Consider the following 18,231-nt stretch of genomic DNA (forward strand, 5'->3'; position numbering starts at 1 on the left):
GTCACACAATTGGCAGATGGGCAGCCCCACTGGCCTTTCAAATTTGGCCCACAAAGCTTATGCTGATAATGATCTAGCCTGTGGAGCGTAAAAGGTTCCCCACCCCTGTTAAACCAGGTTGCAATGTTTTGTGAGGCAAGGCAAGAGAACCTCAGCTCCTGAGACTATTTTTGGATGAGCCCACATGTTAAGCCTAGCTAGGGAGAGCCAGTCAGGATGGACCTGCCTCCTTGAAACATCTGGGCAGAACCTGACAGAAGCTTCTACATTATTCACAAAAAGGAGTTGGGGGGGGTCTAGGAGAGCAATATCAATTCTACTCTTTTCTAAATCACACCCAGTTTGAAGTTAGTGATAATTAATCTAAAAATGTTATCTAATTACTAATTATATTGATATATGATTATATTTTCTTTCTTTTACAAAAGCATTGATGTATGTCCACACTCTTCTTGTCTGACTTTTCCCCCAGATTTGTAAGCTGCTTGAAGGCAGAGACCTGCCTCCTTTTATAAAACTTTGTAAAATGCCCTACATTAATAGTGTAGCACAAATAATCCCTTAGTAATTACTAAATTCTCAGGGAACAAATTCCTACCAGTACTGTGTCTCAGTACTGGTAAAAATGTGTCTGGTATAACAAGACGGTCAGGCGATTGACCATATGACAGAGGTTGCTCTTTGGGATTCAATTCCTGTCATCATTCCCTTCCTCCTTTAGCTATCTCCCTCCTCCACCTCCCCTCTGCCTGAAGCACACACACTGGTTTATGATTTTGCTCTCCCACATGACAGCTTTTCCATGTCAGCCCTATTTCCTTCACCCCTTCTGGTCTAATGCCTATTGGCTGCCGTGGCTGAACACAGAGGAGGGACAGGCCTTAGGTCCTCTATAATTACGGCCCATTCCTTTTTTGAAACTTTTCATCAAACTCTTAGGAGGGCATACATCACAGCTGAGCAGCATCTTCATTGCATCAGTTTTGGGAAATGGCTAGATCCAAACTCCTCTGATTTCCAAAACCACCCAGCTCACTTTGTTGGATAACTCTCCGTGGTGAAAGGGATCCTTGGTGTGAATGCAACTAACACAGAGGGCTTCCTCCTTCAAAAGGACTGGGAAGGTAACTGAATATTTTTAGGGCAGATAATTATCTTAGGGTTGTTATGCCTGCAGGATATTCTTTTTTAACAGGCTGTATGTATTTTAAGTGGAAGACAGGAGTGCCTGGCGTGCTCTAGTCCATGGGGTCACGAAGAGTCGGACACGACTAAACGACTAAACAACAACAACAATATATTTTAAATGTCCTATCCTTTACAAATATCTAATATTGTGGCTTGGGATGGAGGAGAAATATGATTCAATTTGCAATTAAAGGTGAATCTTTCCCAAACAATACATGAACCGAAACACTACCATCCTTCAAAATTTACACTTCTCTGAATTTTGCAGTGCAGTTATCCATCCAAGTAATGTGTACCAAGATGGTAAAGTTTTCATTAAAATGTATATAGTCATGAAAGTACTTCAATTAGGGAAACTGCTTTGCAATAATAACAATATTAGGTTAAATTGCATACAAAAATGTGTATATGAGGAGAAATTTGCACCCAAATGCTGATGAATTTCCATGAGGACTTGAATGAACAAATTCACAAACTGATACGGCAATGCGGAGGGGGAGAAAAGTGGGATGGGAAACTGAAATTGATACATTCTCCAGTCCTAATTATGGATGGAGTTTGACAGTGTGTCTTTTCTGGTGGCTGAACAAAACCATCTGTAATTGGGGGGGGCTATATGCTTTAAAAATGAATGGGGGTTCTGTGTGAATTGGGAATGGTGGAGAAATTCATTCAGTTCTCATTTTAATGCAAGATTTTCAATTTTTCACTTTCCAATATAAAATGCAAACCGCAGCATAGCTATCCTTCAAAATATATACTCCCCCAATTTTTGTGATGCAGTTATCTCACAAAATTGGGGGAGTGTGTGAGGGAGAGGGGGTGAGGGAGAGAGAGAGAGAAATTCAAAACCATATTATATTCAATATATGTATGTATGTATGTTGTGGAAATGCAGCAAATCGTACTGTGCTGAATATTAGAAAATTAAAAGACTAAGAGGAACAAAAATTGGCAGATTTGTACATTCCTAGCAGCACTTTTGTAGGAAAAATATGGTATGCATCCCTGTTCAATGTATACATACATACCGGTACATACATACATACATACATGGCAAGGAGCAGTAACTCACAGCATGAGCAGCACCGCAGGTTCAATCCCAAGCATCAGTGATCCTGTCAACAGGGAGGACCATAGTTCAGTAGCAGAGCATCTGCTTTGTATGCAGAAGGTCCCCAGTGTCTTTAAGTAGGGCTGGGAATGTTCTCAGCTTGGAACCATGGAGAGATGCTGCCAGCCTGTATGGGCAATGCCTAGATCATGGGTAGGCAAACTAAGGCCCAGGGGCCAGATCTGGCCCAATTGCCTTCTAAATCTGGCCCGCGGATGGTCCAGGATTCAGCGTGTTTTTACATGAGTAGAATGTGTCCTTTTATTTAAAATGCATCTTTGGATTATTTGTGGGGCATTAGGAATTCGTTAATATTTTTTCCCCTCCAAAATATAGTCCGGCCCCCCACAAGGTCTGAGGGACAGTGGACCGGCCCCCTGCTGAAAAAGTTTGCTAACCCCTGGCCTAGATGGACTGAAGATTAATAAATAAATAAAAAGCTGGTCACTGGTTGTCCAACAGACATTTTAACTGAACTTTGATTTCATAGTTTTAGCACACTTTTCATTTTCTTTCCAAGGAACTTCTTATACACACCACTTAGAAATGATTGCAATTAAGTGGTTTATAAAATATTTAAATAAATAAATTACAGGCAGTTTCAGTGAACTGAAAATTACCCTTGTAGATTTATGCAGATGCACAGTCTCTTCTATGCCAAAGACACCTGAAACTTCAGTAAGTCAGAGAAAGAGAGAGAGAGCTCTTTTTCTTTTTCCTTTTTTGGTTTGTGTCTCTCATTTTCATGGTAGCCACAAAAAGGAGACAGAATTTTTGTCTCTTCCAGTTCCCGAAGTCTTTGTCACACCCTAAAGCAGGGATGGGGAACATATGACTCTCTGAGGTTTGGTTGGGCTACAACTCCCATCACTCCTGACCATCAGCCATACTGACTGGGGCTGATGGCACTTGGAGTCAAACAGTGATGAATAAATAGTTCAGATGATAGAGCATGAGACTCTTAATCTTAGAGTCATGGGTTTGAATGCCACATTGGGTGGAAGATTCCTGCATGGCAGTGGGTTGGACTAGTTGAACCTCTTGGTTCCTTCCAGCTCTACAATTCTATGATTTTATGAACATCTGGAAGGACACAGCCCTATATGAACAATAATATGATCTGTATCCCAGCCCTATATGAACAATAATCAGTCCCAGGGAAATTCATGCAGAGTAACTGTTCAATAACACTGTTTCTCTCCTCTCCTGTAACCCAGAGAACTCATCCTTATCTTCCTTCCACAGGCAAGATCAGGAAAGATCTTTAGCTCCAGGTCCCACCAACAGACTCAAAACTTTGGCTGAACTTTAAGGTTTCCATCGCAATGGGCAAATTTTCTGCTTTACCTGTTCTGACCTATTGCCTGGCCTGCCTCATTCTGAGAGTCTCCAGTCAGACAGCCGTGAGCTTCAGGAATACCCCCATCCCCTTTGAGGTTCTGGATCAAGATAAAGCTTACAGTCTCATTCAGCCTGGAATATTTACAAACTCCAGAGCCACCGCCAACCATTCAGGCAACCTTATTGGAGATGCCATCACAGAGGGCCCACAGCTGTCAGTCATGTGTGCTAAGCCAACAGAAATCCGACAGGCCTTCAAGTACATTAACACGTTTGTGTCTTGCACGATCTTCATTGTGGGCATCATTGGGAATTCCACCCTCCTGAGGATCATCTACAAGAACAAATGCATGAGGAATGGGCCTAACGTCCTCATTGCTAGCCTGGCTCTTGGGGATCTGCTCTACATTCTCATTGCCTTGCCCATCAATGTATATAAGGTAAGGCCCCTCTTGGCCAGGGTGGGGAAAGAGGAAGAAAGCACTTATTACATCACTGCAATGCAGTGCCTGGGGAATCAAGACTCTTCAGCAATAAACAGTGATCACGAGTTAGGTGACTGCCATATATACAAGGTTGAAGATGGGATCTATCCAGGCATTCCAATCCCTTGTGCAAGGCGGGTGAGTGGGAGATGAGGCCCATTATTCCCATTCTTGTTAGCCTCCACAACTTGGAATAATAATAATAATAATAATAATAATAATAATAATAATTCATTACTTATACCCCACCCATCAGGCCAGGCCTCCCCAGCCACTCTGGGTAGTTATTAAAAACACAATAAAACATCAAACATTAAAAACTTCCCTAAATAGGGCTGTCTTCAGATGTGTTCTAAAAGTCATATAGTTGTTTATTTCCTTGACATCTGGTGGGAGGGCATTCCACAGGGCGGGTGCCACTACTGAGAAGGTCCTCTGCTTCCCTTCTTGCAGTGAGGGAACCACCAGAAGGCCCTCGGCGCTGGACCTCAGTGTCTGGGCTGAACGATAGGGGTGGAGACGCTCCTTCAGGTATACTGGGCCGATGCCATTTAGTGCTTTATAGGTCAGCACCAACACTTTCAATTGTGCTCAGAAACCTACTGGGAGTCAATGTTGGTCTTTCAGGACTGGTGTAATATGGTCTCGGCAGCTACTCCCAGTCACCAGTCTAGCTGCCGCATTCTGGATTAATTGTAGTTTCCGGGCCACCTTCAAAGGTAGCCCCACGTAGAGAGGATAACTTCTGATATAGGAAAACTTTTCTGTTCCTGAGGGTCCCCATGCAGATTCAAAAACCTGGATCTCATTGTGTTCTAGGTTGCACAAGGAAATCCTCCATGAGCAGAACAGGTTGTCTGCTACATATGTTTGCCTCCCTGATCATGAATCACAGTTGGTGCAAGGGCCAGAGCAAGCACACTCATCCCCACTCTACGTGACCTAATTGTGAGAGTTATTAGAACACCATATTAGGGGTAGCATGCAACACTCAAAAGATGCTTCCCTTTTGGGTAACATGAGGAATAGGGAAGAAATCCGATTTGGCTCACTTTTTAAGGTGAACCTACCTAATTAACACTTTCTGAAACTGTAACACAGACATCCTTAGGAATGCTCCAGATTTAGCAGTGCTGTTCTCTAGTCCAACAGTGTGTCTAAGAATGCATATACAGTACTAGAATAAAGCATGCATGAAAAAACACATGTTGTGGAAAATAACATTTTTTAAAAAAAATATTTGAGAACATTGTAAAAAATGTGTATGCTAATCAAAACTGTGTATATACGAGCAGAAATTTGCACTGAAATGCTGATGAATTTTCATGACTCCCCCCCCCCATAAGAAACTTATGTGGAAATTTGGAGAACTGCAGATACGATTGGAAAAACAAACTGAGAGAAACCAAAATTGGAAGATATGCCCATCTATACCCTCATCTTATGTAAATTTGTGTCCTCTTTTCTTATGAGCTATAAGTGCTTGCCACATGTTGGGGAAGACACAAGCACAGCAGTTTTTTCTGTTTTGAGAGTAATTTATTTGGGGGAACATTTAGACACTGGATAACTCCCCTTTTCTCTGAAATAGTATAGAGTGACCATTAACAGATCAGTGAAGTCATGTACACATTGCCATTTAAAGAGGACTTCCCTTGCCCCATCCCCTAATATGACCAATAAGTCCAGAGCAGGGCTTCCCAAACTTGGGTCTCCAGCTGTTTTTGGACTACAAATCCCATCACCCCTGGCTACTCATCCTGCTGGCTAGGGATGGTGGGAATTGTAGTCCACAAACAGCTGGAGACACAAGTTTAGGAAACCCCAGTCCAGAATTCAAAATTCCCCACTGCACCATGGCGCAGAGATGGGCGGTTCAGAAGCATTTGGGAAAGCTTGGTGTTTATTTCCAAGCAGAAGCATCCCTCTTTGAACTCCTTTCTTAGCCCTGCAGCTGAGGACACAATCAAGCTACTGTTTTGCATCTGAGAGCCAGAAGTTGGTCATATGTCAGAGAAGCAGCAAAGCTCGGCTTTCGCATGTACTCAGCTGGGAAGCCTCCAGTGCAAAATATTTATGTGAGATGTAACTGTTTGTGCAGGCTGACTTGGATATTTCAAGTTGTTTTGGATGTTAGCCAAGGCACCTCCTGATTACAATTAATCAGGAGGTGCCTTGGTGAGGAGCCAGAACAGTTGTGGACACATGGCATGTGAGTGTAGGGTCTCCTTCATGGGGACTTTTTTTGAAAGGGCTGCTACTCCTGCTTGCCTTCTCTGAAATTGGTACAGCAGCAACAGCTTATACAATCTGACCTTTGGTTCATCTTGCTTAGTATTGTCTACAATGACTGGCAGGATCTTTCCAGGGGTTCAGGCAGGAGTCTCTCCCAACCCTCCCTGGAGATGTCAGGGATTGAACCTGCGACCTTCTGCTTGCAAGGCAGAAGCTGTAACCACTGAGCTATGGGCCTTCCCAAGAACTGCCCTCCTCTCTATTTCTAGATGCAGAGATCTTTGTACATCCCTTGACTGACAGAGAGAAGGAACAGAAAGTTGAACAAAATCTTCCCTATGTTAAAGAAGAAAGGAGTGGTTTTATGAAAGAGAAAAGATGAGATTAAGTTAGATCTTTAATTTCTCTGCCCATTTCCCATGAAGGAGATGGAAGCAGTTCACAATACAGTGGTACCTCAGGTTAAGAACTTAATTCATTCCAGAGGTCCGTTCTTAACCTGAAACTGTTCTTAACCTGAGGTACCACTTTAGCTAATGGGGCCTCCCACTGCCGCCGTGCTGCCACCCCACGATTTCTGTTCTCACCCTGAAGCAAAGTTCTTAACCCGAGGTACTATTTCTGGGTTAGCGGAGTCTGTAACCTGAAGCGTCTGTAACCCGAGGTACCACTGTATACAAAATAGAAGCAGCAATCATGAATGCAATTGTAGATTGAATTAACTGAAGCGTAGTGTCCAGATCACAGGAAGTAAGAGTTCTGACTTGGTTCTGCATTTTTTATGCAGCCTAGGGATAAGTAAGTCTTTTTCATTTTCTCTCTGTTTCTTACTTTTTCAGTTTTCCAGTTTTAAATTCAGTTCAGATGCATTTCTTCATCAGTCTGCAATTTATTTACAGTGGGACCTCGGGTTACATTCGCTTCAGGTTACATACGCTTCAGGTTACAGACTCCACTAACCCAGAAATAGTACTCCGGGTTAAGAACTTTGCTTCAGGATGAGAACAGAAATTGTGCTCCAGCGGCGCGGCAACAGCAGGAGGCCCCATTAGCTAAAGTGGTGCTTCAGGTTAAGAACAGTTTCAGGTTAAGAACGGACCTCCGGAATGAATTAAGCACTTAACCCGAGGTACCACTGTATTTTTAAAAGAACAATCTTCAAGGAAATTCATCAGCGTTTCTCCTAAAATACACTCCCCCCCAAAAAAAAACCCCCATAATGCATTTTGTATGCTATTTTCACTAACAATTAATTCTATTGTTTTTATGGATCACTGTTGTGATGCCATGATGCCAAAAGTTTTTTATGCCCCCCAGGCCTGGCCCCATTTTATTTATTTATTTTTTATTTTTTAAAATAACGTTTTTTAGAGGCTGCTTCCATAGGCCCCCTGCTGTGCTGCCAGAGGGGTTTTGTGGCATGTGTCCATTTTTAAAATTAAAAAATAGCAATTTAAAAAATTCAAAAATATTTTTAATTAATTATTTTTTAAAATATGCATTTACTGCCCACTCTGAGAAGTAGCCCGCTGTGATGACACAAGGTCTTTGTGCCCTCAAGCCAGCCCTAATTTTTCTCCATTTGAAAATAGTGGTGATGGTCATGGTCATAATTTTACTGACCACTGACCACTCCCATAGATCCACTGCTGAGATTCAGTGGTGCCAAGTGTGCTATGTGATCCCACCAAGATAAGCATTAGCTATCTGAAGTATACTCGGAGTGAAGAGTGGATTTCATGCTCTTTATTCAGCTCATAGTGGTGAGGAGGAATGGAAGTTCCCCCAGAATGTCTGCTTTATATACATTATTTACACAATGGGCCCCACGTGATTGGCTAATTCCAGGATTCTCCTGTAGGCCAATCAAATTGTGGATTCACTTCCACCTGGAGCTGGATTGGGTGGCTCCTGTGGACCAATCAGACTGCTGCATTCTGGATCCTATTGTTCTAGGACCAATCAAACTGCTGCATTCTGAATCCTACTGTTCTAGGACCAATCAGACTGCTGCATTTTGGATCCTATTCAACTCAGTACGTAACACTCTCCATGGTTTCAGATGGGAAATGGACATATTTCAGTAGCAGAGCATCTGCTCTGCATGCAGAAGTCTCCAGGTACAATCCTCAGCCTCTGCACATAGCGCTGGGAAAGACTCCAGCCTGAAACCCTGCAGTACTGACAGTCAGTGTAGACAGTACTGAACAGGATGGGCTAACTGCCTGACTTGGTATAAGGCAGCTTACTCTGTTTCAGGTGGGAGTCTTTTCCAGCTTTGCTAGGAGATAATAGAGATTGAAGTTAATGCCTTCCTCGTGCAAAGCATGCACCTTGCCCCTAAGCTCCTGCTGCTACTCAAAGCCCCTGTCTTGCAAGCAACCAGAGTCTGCCTCCTTTCTGTACACCCATGTACAGCCCACGTCTTCAGTGCCTGCATAGGCTGGGTATCAGGAGCACCTTCTCTGACCTTCCGATCACAGGAACGTAGGAACATCAACACAGCATTCCCGAGGAATAGGTCCTGGTGCAGTGGACTCACATTTGCTCATGTGAGCACCTGAAACACAGCAGAGTAACGGGAGCAAAGCTGTGGAGGTTTTGTTGCATATCTAATATATTTCTTCTAATTAAACAAATAAAAGAACAAACATGTATGAGAGAAACAGCTCTCTCATACTGCCATCTTGTCTCTAGACAGGTCAAAGAAAAAGACACACAGTGCTAGGGACGGAAATCTGGAAGAGTAGCTTCTGCCCCCTCCTTTCTCTCAGTCAGAAAGTAAAACAAACATGACCTGGTGATCCTTGCAATGGGAGGGATGAAAATGCTGACACCTCCTCCCTGTACCCAGAAGATAAACAAATGAATTGTTTGTTTTTCGAGCCCTCATGCAATTTTTTTCTGGAGCAGTCTAAAGGCTAAATCAATTCATGACTGCTACCATTTCTATCTCTAAGGGGTGAAATAAGGGGTGAATGGGTGGGAATGAATGTCTGAAAGCTTTCCGAAGTGCCATGCACACCAAAAACTAACATCTCAAGGATAAAGATCAGCAGATCCCTTTCCCTGCCTTGACATATTAGCTTTCCATATGCAGGAAGGGTTTTGTTATGTACTGAAGTTCTCACCCTGGGCCAGCAGGGGGATACTGTAGATAGTTTTCACTCAGATCCACATATGCAAATAAGGAATTGAAAATGACGTTCAGTGATTGGATAGTTACAGAAAGTTGTTACTGTTGCTTTGTAGTGGAGCTCTATATAAGCAGGTTGGCTGAACCCTTCAGTCCAGTTCTGTTCTGGACCTGTGAATAAACAAGAGCTGTTTGAAGAATCACTGTGTTGTCTGATATGTTCACCCACAATTTAACAGGTTGTTTATTATTATTATTATTATTATTATTATGGTCCCATCTACACTAAACATATAAAGCAGCATCATGCAAATTTAAACAGCCATAGCTTCCCTCCAAAGCATCCTGGGAAGTGTAGTGCTGAGAGCTGTTGGGAGAATCCATTCTCCGCAGAAGCCTGCAGTTCCCAGAGTGTCCTAGAGAACAGGATTGATTGCTAAACCACTGGGAATTGTAGTTCTGGGAGGGGAACAGGGGGTCCTGTAACAGCTCTCTTTGCCCTTAATAAACTACAATTCCCAGGATGCTTAGGGGGTGGGAAACAATGACTGCTGAAATAGTATCTTAGCCCTTTAAATGTATGGTGCAGATGGAGCCTGTCATACCCATTAAAGGTAAAGGTAAAGGTACCCCTGCCCGAACGGGCCAGTCTTGACAGACTGTGGGGTTTGTGCGCCCATCTCACATTTATTGGCCGGGGGCCAGCGCTGTCCGGGGACACTTCCGGGTCACGTGGCCAGCGTGACATCGCTGCTCTGGCGAGCCAGAGCCGCACACGGAACGCCGTTTACCTTCCCGCTGGTAAGCGGTACCTATTTATCTACTTGCACCCGGAGGTGCTTTCGAACTGCTAGGTGGGCAGGCGCTGGGACCGAACAGCGGGAGCGCACCCCGCCGCGGGGATTCGAACCGCCGACCTTTCGATCGGCAAGCCCTAGGCGTTGAGGCTTTAGCCCACAGCGCCACCCGCGTCATACCCATTAGACCCATTGAAATGGACTGAGGTCCATTTATTTCAGTGGGTCTACTCTGTGACTAATGTTGGCTATTACCTATAGTCCGAGAATGGCTAATTTTAGCTGTTTCCCATGGCTTAGAACTTCAAGCTAAGTTACTCATGGAAGTTCATTCCTGCACCAAAGCTCAAAGTCTTAATAGGCTATGTATGACAACTGTTCTATAAACTGGACAAGTTGTTCAGCACCTAACACAAAGAGGAAATCTCATTCTGGTTGTTGAATGGACATCCTAACTGTTACACAATTTATTTCATTAATCCACATTTTATTATTTACCGTATCCGTGTAATCCAATATTTAGCGTGAACTGAAACAAAACTTTCCAGTCTAATTCAAAGTAAACCAGTCTGGTAATCAGATTTCCAAGACAGCTGATTCACTGATTTAAGAGCTTTTTAAAAAAGGAAAGAGGAACTTCCTCAGCCAGCAAATCATTTCTGAACATGTAAGGAGAGCTTTCATAAATTCTTCTAACAGTTTTCAAAACTGAGATGTTTTACCTTTATAACTATTTTGTTTCCAAAGTTCATTCATCTAATGATCAGAAATTATTTTCTGCTTTTCAGCTGACATTCTTCAAAATACAGCTGACTGATATTTTACATATTTGTTCCATGAGCAGAACACTTGCATTTCATACAAGAACTTGCAGATTTATTTTTTTCTAGGGAAGAGGCTACACATAGCCAGAATGGTGTTGTTGGACTCATAGGGACTCATAGGGATGCAGGTGGTGCTGTGATCTAAACCACTGAGCCTCTTGGGCTTGCTGATTGGAAGGTCGCGGTTTGAATCCCCACAGCGGAGTGAGCTCCCGTTGCTCTGTCCCAGCTCCTGCCAACCTAGCAGTTCGAAAGCATGCCAGTGCAAGTAGATAGCTACAACTGCGGTGGGAAGGTAAACAGCATTTCCATGTGCTGCTCTGGTTTCCGTCACGGTGTTCCGTTGCGCCAGAAGCGGTTTAGTCATGCTGGCCACATGACCCAGAAAGCTGTCTGTGGACAAACACCGGCTCCCTCAGCCTGAAAGTGAGATGAGCGCTGCAACCCCATAGTCACCTTTGCCTGGACTTAACCATCCAGGGGTCCTTTACCTTTTAACTTTACCTTATTAGTTGGACTCAGTAGTGACTGATGCCCATTGTGACTGGTCCTCCACAGTCCTCCCCCCATTCACTACTGCCTGTGGCACTTCAGATGTAATTGGGCTCTGAATTCCATCAGCCAGATCTATAGCAGCCAATGGTCAGGCGCACTAGAAGCTGCAATGAAGAAACATCTGGAGGGCCACAGATTCCCCATCTCTAAACTAGATAAACCAATTGTCTGACTCTATATGAGGCATTTTTATATGTTCATTAAAGTGATCTTGTACAGAGCAGTTGCTGCACCACTGAGTCCCTCCATGTTTGCTACTAGGGCGAGGGGATGTTTAGCATTTTTGTGTAGCATTTTGTTGTTGGCTAGCTTTGAATGGATGGGCATCAATTCAGCCTAGAACCCCTACACAACAGAAAGAGGTGATACAATGGTGAAAGTTCAGAATGGGACTGTAGACTACAACCAAGGAACATTTCTGAATATTAAAAAGTACTCCTGGCAACCAGAAAGCTGGGGTGGGCACCAAATTGTCAAAGGCTGGTGTATGGGTTTGCCTGATGCCCCTACACATGCAAAGAAATGAGTACAAAGTTATAGGAATCCAGTTCTCTGCTGAGATGGCATGCTAATGATGTGTTTCCCCTCTTTCAGCTGCTTGCAGAAGACTGGCCTTTTGGTGTGCAGGTGTGCAAATTGGTGCCATTCATTCAGAAGGCCTCCGTTGGCATCACAGTCCTCAGCCTCTGTGCTCTCAGCATAGACAGGTAACAGACCACCTTTGTTGCCTCGTGTCAAGCCTGGTTAATTAGGTCCATTCAGCCATTCACTTAGCCAGCCCTACCTATACAATTCAGTGACGCTCTTCAGTCTTCCCTGAACACTGTGGTGGATAATCTTTTCAGCCCAGTGGAGCTACACTGTCTTTAGAGGAGGAATGTGGTCCTGCAGATGTTGCTGGGCTGAAACTTCCACCTTCAACTCCCCTGCTGTATTTTCTCCATGCATTGTGTGGGAGTTTTTAGATGTGAGCAAAATATGTGTGCAGCAGGGAGGTTGGACTAGATGACTCTTCTGGTCCCTTCCAACTCTACAGTTCTATGATTCCATGATTCCATTTGCTTTTTCCTGGGCTGCACATGGCAGGTATAGAGCTGTGGCCTCTTGGAGCCGGATCCAAGGGATTGGCATCCCCATGTGGAAGGCTGTTGAGGTGACCCTAATCTGGGCAGTGGCGATCATCCTAGCTGTCCCTGAAGCCATTGCTTTTGACTTGGTGGAACTGAATTACCGTGAACAGACGCACTGGGTCTGCATGCTGGCCGCTGAACAGAAATCCAGCTTCATGACGGTATGTTCTCTCTTGTTCAGCCAGATGATTTGAACAACCAAGGGAAGGGATGGGCCAGACTGTCAATTACGGCTTCTCATTTCCCCTATTTTAAATTCAGCTCCCCACATTTGCGCATCAGCTTGTGAATTCTTATTTTGTAAAACAGTTCTCATAGAAATTCACCAGCTTTTTTTGGTGCAATTTCCCCCTTGTTTATACATTTTTATATGCAATTTCCCCTAATATAAATATTGTTGTATATCGGGGGCGGGGGGTTGAGGTTGGATTAGATTACCCTTGTGGGCCCTTCCAACTCTACAACCCTATGATTCCATGATTCTGGTTTGTTTTTTTCCTGGGCTGATCATGGCAGGCACAGAGCTGCATTTTTGTATGCTTTTTTCACAAATGTGTACCTTTACATGCACACTTTAGTTTATGCATTTATTTATTATTTTACGCATTATTTGGATGGAGAACTGCATTCCTAAAATTTGGACCATTGGGAAATTTGAACAATGGCTGTGTTTTGGTTTGCATATTGCTTTGGAAAATGTGACTTGTGTAAATTTGCCATTAAATGCAAACTGAATCAAAGTGTGTATTCTTATGTTAAAAGTGTGCCCCAAATGCATACAATGAGATGATTCCATTTGCTTTTTCCTGGGCTGCTCATGGCAGGTATAGCGCTGTGGCCTCTTGGAGTCGGATCCAAGGGAAAGCATACAATGCGTACAATGAGTTGGAGCAGGGCAGAATAGCATGCAGTTAACGTATCATAAGAACATATGAATAGCACTTGATTTCTTGGAGAAATCAGGCCAAAGGAGCCCCATTTGGTCCAGCCTCCTTTTCTCACAGTGGCCAGCCAAATGCGCACAAGATGCCCGAAAGCAGAACCTGAGCACAACTGCACCCTCCCCTCCTGCAGCTCCTAGCAACTAGTATCCAGAAGCATTACTGCCTCTGACATTGGAGGCAGAGTATAGTCATCATAGTTAGTACCCATTGATAGCCATTGGGATGCAATGGCACATCATGGGAGGGAAGGGAATGAAACAGCTGAGTAACTGAATGCCGGTGAAACCAGAACATGTTGGAATCAAAGGCTCAGTCCATCTCTGGTCTTCATGTGTTCCACAGGTGGTATAGGGACAAATGTCCCCCAGGCAATCCCACCCTCCACACAACAGCTAACAGCTCCCTTGGAGAGGCAGCTGCTTTCATATCTTCCTTCCCTTCCATCTGCAGTTCTACAAGGATGTGAAAGATTGGTGGCTTTTTGGCTTCTACTTCTGCCTGCCTCTGGCCTGCACTGGCGTCTTCTATTCCCTCATGTCTTGTGAGATGCTGAGCAAGAGGAATGGCATGAGAATAGCACTCAACGACCACATGAAACGGGTGAGGTCCCCCAACCAAGGCTCAAGGGAACAAACCCTGTTCCTTGGCTTAGATGCAAGGAATGACGTCAGGCCACCAGCCCACATGGCCAGGCTTTGCCTGCTCTGTCTGGCAGTGGCTTTCATAAGAAAATAAGAAGAGCTGTGGTAGATCAGGCCAAAGGCCAAACTGGTGTTGTCCCATGGGTCAACCAGGTGCCCATGGGAAGCTCACTAGCAGGAACTGAGTGCAAGGTTCCCAGAAGATGGCCTGCTAACTGAAATCTCTTTCATTGCAGTAGGGAGCCTGTGACTCTATGGCCATGTTTGGGCTCCGCTGCCCATCGTCTGTGCTCATTGCCTGTATCTGGGGTGGAGAGCCACAGCTGGAGATGCCACGGAATGAACATCTGAATGAATAGTGGCCTGTCCTCTGAATTTTAGAAGTATGCTCTGATACAGAGGTGGGCTTTCTGGTTGGACAGCCTGTCTCCCTCATGCAACTGGTGAAATATGAACATCCTTGCCTTTCTTCCATTCCTGGCATGCAGGACTCTGAGGGTGTTCTGGATATTCCCTAATACCAGAATATGGTAGTCATCTGAAGAGCTAACATCGTGCAGTGATTAGAGAGTTCCTTAGCTTTCATGAGGTTGTTGTGGAGATTAAGAGAGGAGGTGGGGATCTGTGCATGCCACCTTGAGCTTCTTGGAGAAAAATGTGGTCCATAAATGCAATTTAAAAAAATGATTTCAGAAAGAGATTCCATTACAGCTTCTTGTCTTCTGGAAGAGTCAGTTCAGACTTCAGGCTGGACTATTATTATTATAACTATTATTATTATTATTAATCACTGGACCTGTCCGAAGTCCTGCATTTGTGGGCACAGTAACATAGTAAAGCAACTCCTTGCTCTCTGCTCATAGTAGTGCAGGATGAACAACAGAGAAACCAGGGTGTGAAACAGCAGTGGGGAGCAGAAAGACAGGAAAAGACAGGGCTTGGGTGTGAAGAATGTGGTTGATGGTATTTATTGATGTCTTTACCATGTTATACACATGCTCAAGTCATCTTTGCCTTTTGTTGCTCCTTCATTCATTAACTTCAATGACTGGACTGCTGGTATTCCAGCGCCGGGAAGTGGCCAAGACAGTGTTCTGCCTTGTGGTGATATTCGCCCTCTGCTGGCTACCTCTCCATCTCAGCAGGATCCTTAAGAAGACCATTTATAGTCAACAAGATGCTGATAGGTGTGAACTGCTTAGGTAAGCTCAATATCAGAAGCTCCTTATTTTCTTCTTGGTGGTGGAAGAGATCTCTACCCTGCCTGAGATTAAAGAGGCCATTTCCAGTGTTAGAAATACAGGTAGCCACTTCATACTGATTTGGACCACTGGTTCATCTAACTCAGTATTGTCCACATTACTCTTAACTAAAAGCAAGATGTATGGGTGGTCCATATGGTGATATGGTGTAAGGGGTGAAAGAATGCAAGAGGCATAAGGGGATCCTCCAACATATAGGGCTTTCAGACATACTCATGAGCTGCTGATAATGCATTTTGATCACTGAGATTTCCAGGCAAGACCAGTGTCAAACGTTGGCATTGCTCGGTACTTTATGCTGGCCCACAACCCTGCTGGGAACCCACTGCCAAACTCTGGAGACTCCCAGGGCACAGGAAGTTGCCTTTGTACAAAGTCATACTATTTGCCCATTTAATCCAGCACTGCCAACTCTGGCAGGCAGCAGCTCTACCGAGTATCAAACAGAGGTATTTACAAGCACCCGCTATCTGATAATCTTAAGAGGAGACAACAGGGGGTTGAATCTCACACCATTGACATATGAGGCATGTGCTGTCAGCCACAGCCCTTTCTACAAAGTTTGCATGATGGTGGCCATAAGAATTGTCAAAGGATTGAAACATGCAGCTGCCATCATGCTCCCTTCTGACAGCACTGACTCTCCATTCTCTTCTCCACTCCAGCTTCCTTCTGGTCATGGATTACTTTGGCATCAATATGGCTTCGCTCAACTCCTGCATCAACCCCGTGGCTCTCTATTTTGTCAGCCGGAAGTTTAAGAATTGCTTTCAGGTAGGATTGGGATTGTGCTTATGGAGGTGCAGAGGAAATGTCCAAGTTGGAGAGGAGGAGAAAACTTTATTGGGGCTAATTCTCTCTCTCTAGTGCAGATGATGATGTTGTTGTTATTGTTATTTTATTTTATTACTGAGCCTTCACCCTAGGGCAGGTTGTGATCCAAACACATTAATATTAAAACAAAATACTGCACAATATTATGAACAGATGTTGCTGAACTACAGCTGCCATCATCATAGATTTCACAGAACTGTAGAGTTGGATGGGACCCTAAGGGTCATCTTTTCCAACCCCCTACATTGCAGGAATCCTGCCCATAACCATCTTTGGGTGAGCTCAAACCACTAAAATTCTGATGAACAGCCAGACGCACTGACCCATTGTACCACTGTCATTGACCGTTGTCCCTGGGCATTGACCATGCTTGGTGGGACTGGTAGGAGTTGTAATTCAGTTACATCTGGAGGGCAAAAAAGTTCCCACACCTGCCATCTCAATATGTTCTTGTTCTTCAATACATTTGCACATGCAGAATGAGTATCATCAGAAGTAAACATTACCCAAAGACATTTAAAGTTACCTCTTGGGATTTTTATTTGTTTGTTGCATTTATGACCTGCCTTTCCATTAAAAAAAATTTCTAAGGCAATGATCAACAATAAAATCCGCAATAAAATAATATATAACCCTTTTAACAAATAAGCACCACAATGAATCAGATGAAATATATTAAAGTGCTGTTGCAGTAGAGGCAGTGAGTGAGAGGAACCCAAAGGACTGAAACTGGCACACAGTTTTCTTATCACAATGTTAATTGAGTCCAAAGGTCAAAAAGCCAGATTTGCAATTTTTTCAACATCCTGAAAAAATATCTCAAGGACAGCACAGGATGCAATATTGTCTTCATCTTGGCCTGCCCTTGGTAGTGTTGTCCCTGCCTCTCTCTGGGATGGGGACCTTGGCAAAGCCTTTATTTATTTATTTATTTATTCATTACATTTTCAGCATAACCTTTTCTCCTCCCGAAGAGCTCATCCTGGCATCTATGGTTTTCCCACTCCTCATTTTATCCTCACAACAACCTTGTGAGATAAGCTAGATTAAGGAGACAGTGACAGGCCCAAGATCACCCACTGAGCTTTATGGCTGAGCGGCTATTTGATCCTGGTCCAACCCTCTAGCCACCATACCCTCCAGGTTTATCATCTTCCTAGTGCTGTGGTGTAGGGTGGTTCTTCAGAAGCCCTAAACATCTCTGGTTTCTTTCTCATAGTCATGCCTTTGTTGCTGGTGCCAGAGACCAGCTCTTGGCATTGCACCAACAGATGACAAGGGCTCTGTTGGGAAGTGGAAAGCCAACGGGCAAGAATTGGGCCTCGATCGGAGCAGCTCCCACCTGAAGTACAGCTCTTCGTAGACGAGGGGATAAAGAAGAGGAGGGTCCACCAGGACTATGGAGATGGCCAGCCTGACTTTCCTTGTGGTTCCTCTTCAACTTCTCTGCTTTATTCTGGAAGGAACTGGCAGTTTCACCACCCAGCCCTTTGAAAAGATCTTGCTCACCTGATGTTCCTTAGCCCCTTATTACTTCCTTAACCCCATCCAATTAATGAATCTTTCTCTCTTTCTGAACAGCAGAATGCCTCATAAAAATGAATGGCAGGTTGGAGCAGACCAAAGGCGCTTATAGTCTAGAGGTGGGGAAATTCAGGCCTCTCTGGCTGGTTGCTGATGCTCTCCCATGCTACACACCCCAACAGCCTTGCTTTGCACCCTCCCAGGCAGCTTTTGCCTGCTGA

The 18,231-nt window shown here is 44.1% G+C and overlaps 1 protein-coding gene across 1 annotated transcript; it reads left to right on the forward strand.

Annotated features, from left to right (window-relative positions):
• Positions 1–896: 896 nt before the first annotated feature.
• LOC309523617 (endothelin receptor type B-like) lies at positions 897–18,019 on the forward strand. Its single transcript, XM_082207581.1, has 8 exons — positions 897–1,124; positions 3,548–4,083; positions 12,270–12,382; positions 12,762–12,966; positions 14,200–14,349; positions 15,459–15,592; positions 16,318–16,426; positions 17,706–18,019. Exons 2-8 carry the CDS (start codon positions 3,628–3,630, stop codon positions 17,847–17,849), a joined length of 1,311 nt encoding a protein of 436 aa, XP_082063707.1. The 5' UTR covers positions 897–1,124; positions 3,548–3,627; the 3' UTR covers positions 17,850–18,019.
• The last annotated feature ends 212 nt before the right edge of the window (positions 18,020–18,231 follow it).

This window comes from Podarcis vaucheri (assembly GCF_965113315.1).
Source record: "Podarcis vaucheri genome assembly, chromosome: Z".
NCBI lineage: Eukaryota > Metazoa > Chordata > Lepidosauria > Squamata > Lacertidae > Podarcis > Podarcis vaucheri.

What these genes read in the sequence shown, in the direction of transcription:
- LOC309523617 (XM_082207581.1), top strand. Translation starts at nt 3,628, where the DNA reads ATGGGCAAATTTTCTGCTTTACCTGTTCTGACCTATTGCCTGGCCTGC. An exon ending in TCAACGACCACATGAAACGG is followed by an intron (nt 14,350 to 15,458) that starts GTGAGGTCCCCC and finishes CTGGTATTCCAG; the next exon opens with CGCCGGGAAGTGGCCAAGAC. An exon ending in AGTTTAAGAATTGCTTTCAG is followed by an intron (nt 16,427 to 17,705) that starts GTAGGATTGGGA and finishes TCTTTCTCATAG; the next exon opens with TCATGCCTTTGTTGCTGGTG.